The sequence below is a fragment of the Entamoeba nuttalli genome (assembly GCF_000257125.1).
Source record: "Entamoeba nuttalli P19 unplaced genomic scaffold asmbl_3508, whole genome shotgun sequence".
Taxonomy (NCBI): Eukaryota; Evosea; order Mastigamoebida; family Endamoebidae; genus Entamoeba; species Entamoeba nuttalli.
Window position 1 is genome coordinate 1 of NW_008576133.1, and position 2,889 is coordinate 2,889.

General features: G+C 28.1%; 3 protein-coding genes across 3 annotated transcripts; 2 read left to right on the forward strand and 1 right to left on the reverse strand.

The window, feature by feature from the left end:
- Positions 1 to 2: 2 nt before the first annotated feature.
- ENU1_071370 (WD domain, G-beta repeat-containing protein) lies at positions 3 to 1,277 on the reverse strand (the record flags this gene model as incomplete). The annotated part of the gene is made up of 1 exon (XM_008858430.1): positions 3 to 1,277. One exon carries the CDS (start codon positions 1,275 to 1,277, stop codon positions 3 to 5), a length of 1,275 nt encoding a protein of 424 aa, XP_008856652.1.
- A 118-nt stretch (positions 1,278 to 1,395) lies between these two features.
- Positions 1,396 to 2,046, forward strand: ENU1_071380 (hypothetical protein; the record flags this gene model as incomplete). Its single annotated transcript, XM_008858431.1, has 1 exon — positions 1,396 to 2,046. The coding sequence occupies one exon, from the start codon at positions 1,396 to 1,398 to the stop codon at positions 2,044 to 2,046; it is 651 nt and encodes a 216-aa protein (XP_008856653.1).
- An 86-nt stretch (positions 2,047 to 2,132) lies between these two features.
- Positions 2,133 to 2,866, forward strand: ENU1_071390 (thioredoxin, putative; the record flags this gene model as incomplete). The annotated part of the gene is made up of 1 exon (XM_008858432.1): positions 2,133 to 2,866. One exon carries the CDS (start codon positions 2,133 to 2,135, stop codon positions 2,535 to 2,537), a length of 405 nt encoding a protein of 134 aa, XP_008856654.1. The 3' UTR covers positions 2,538 to 2,866.
- Positions 2,867 to 2,889: the final 23 nt, after the last annotated feature.

Here is a 2,889-nt window from a genome sequence, read left to right on the forward strand (position 1 = left end):
TCTTATAAAGCGAATAATCCCATTGTATTATCTTCACTTCCTGTAACGATTAATTTTTTGTCCCAATTAACTTCAGCACAAATAATGCCATCTTGGTGCCCACCCATTTCTTTAATACAATTCTTTGTTCTTAAATCCCACAACTTAATTCTTGAATCCATACCAAATGTGGCTAGAACATATTGTCCTTGAAGTGGTGATATTTTGGTTACACTAAAATGATCCTCAGAATGTATAAATTCATGAACAATTTGTCCATTATCCATATCATACATTCTAATTATACCATCTAAACTACCACTAAATGCAAAGTTAGAATGTAATTTATTCATTCCAACAGACTCAACTGAAGTATCTTCATTATCTGACTTTAGTGTAGCACAAATTCTTCCTAATTCTTCATTGAATAAATAACAATTACCATCTGCTGCTCCAATTATCCCAATTTTAGATGTTGGAATCATTTCTATTGAAGTAATTTCAACAGACTCATTTGGTTGACAAATACTCATCTTAATAGATTCTTGTGTTTTTGGTGACCATACTCTTATACTTCCATCTTGATATCCTGCAACAATATGTTTACCATCAGGAGTAACTCTTCCAATTGTAGTAGGTATTCCACTATTTAGTGTTGTAATTAACTTACCATTATCACCATTCCATAACCAAATGGCACCATCTACTGATCCTGCAATAACAACATGTCCCATAGGATGAAATTGAACCCATTCAAATTCATCATATCCATCTAAAGAATATTTGATATTACCTGTTATATCAATGACACGAACTGTTGCATCATAACTGGCTACTGCAAGAAGAGTGCTATCATGACTGAACGCTAATGAACTGACTGTATTTTCATATGTTTTTTTATATGACATATTGTGTTCAATTGAATAAACTGAATATGAATTATCACAAGACCCTCCAGCAATAAATTTTCCATCATTTGAAATTGCAACACAAATAACTCCATCATTAAAATCAATTTTAACTTTTCTTTGATCAATATCATTTCCATATTTCGTTATAATAGTTTTGACTCTTCTACTAGATTCTTCCATCATTTCTTGTTCATCCAATTGTGCTAATTCTTCTTCATTAAGTTCTTTTGGTTCTTCACTCATATCATTGTTTTCTTCTTCTCCATCTTTTTTATCTACAATAATTCCTTCCTGATTAATATCATCAATAATCTCTTCCTGACTATCACTTTCATTTAATTCATCAAATTCCTCATCCATATTGATATGATTATTGTTGTTTTCCATATGAAAGTTTCTAATGAAACAAAAAGGGTTTTTTTCATTTTATTTGTTTTTCTTTTTCATTTTTTTGAAAAAAGCTTAAAAAAAGAACTTAGAAAAAAATAAATTAGATAGAAAAAGAATGTTAATCCTTTTCCTTCTTTGTCTTTCATTTTCTTTTGCAGATGAAACAAATGAACCTGAAATATATTTCAAAATTATTGGTAAAACACCAAAATGTTTCAGTATTGATGAACCTGTTGGAACTCTTGTTCACGCTCATTATAAAATCACTACATTAAATGCAGGAAAATATGGTAAAATGCATGAAAATATCGATTTACATTATGCTCTTCATTTCCCACAAGAATTACATAGAGAAGAAGAAGATGCACAAATTGATGAAGATGGAGTTGTTATGTTCACAACAAAAGAAGTAGGTGAATATCAAATTTGTTTCTATGTATCAAATGCACCACGATATGACATTGAATATAAATTTACATTGAATTTAGAAGTTGGAATTGAAGCTATTGACTATGAAAATCTTGCAAAAACAGAACAATTGAATTCTATTGAAATACAATTTACACAACAAATTGATTTAGTTAAAGCTCTTCAAGATGAAATTAAATTCCAACAAGAAAAACATGATGAATTTGAAGCTGTCACTGCCTCAACCATTTTTAGAGTAAAATTATTTGCATTTATTCAAATAATCATCTTTGCTCTTTTGGCATGGTGGCAATATAAAAATCTTAAAAGCTTTTTCAGACATATTAAAGTTGTCTAATTTGAATTATTCTTTTCATTAATTTTATTAAACTTAATTCTTTTTTATCTTTTATTCATCATGAAGGATCTTTAAAACTTTAATCAATGTTACTATTTTTCATTCCTTTTATTTTATTTTTCTCTTTATCATCTGCTTATATCTGGGAATTTGATCCAAATAAACTACAACGCCAATTAACTCAAAACAAAACTGTCTTATTATTACATTATATCCCTTATGGTGAAACATATAAAAATTATAAAAGTACATTTAGTCAACTCGATGAAGCAATACAAAAACAACAAAATAAAAATATTATTGTTGGTCAAATAGACTGTGAAGAATATGAAGACTATTGTGAAAATCATCAAATAACTCAATACCCTTCATTCACTATTCTTCAACCAAATGACCAAACAATTTTTATTAATTCTCTTGAAACAAAAAAAATACAAGAAACATTACACACAATCGGTATTGAAATTGAAGATATTAAACAATTCATATAGTCACTTTCACTTTTGAAAATTCTACTGAAATAGCAAAAGAACCAACTCTTGTCAAATTCTTTGCTCCATGGTGTGGTCATTGTAATAGATTAAAACCAATTTGGGAAAATATTTCACGAGAATCTAAACTCAGAATTGGTGAGGTAAATTGTGACAAAGAATCTCGATTATGTTCTATTTATTCAATTTTCCACTATCCAACAATTATCTATATCACAAAAGATCAAAATAACAATGAAGTTAGAGAAGTTTATGAAGGAGAAAGAACATTTAAAGACTTAAAAACATTTATTGAACAGAAAAATAATTCAAAGAAACAAGAACTTTAAGTGATTTATTATTTAATACAAAA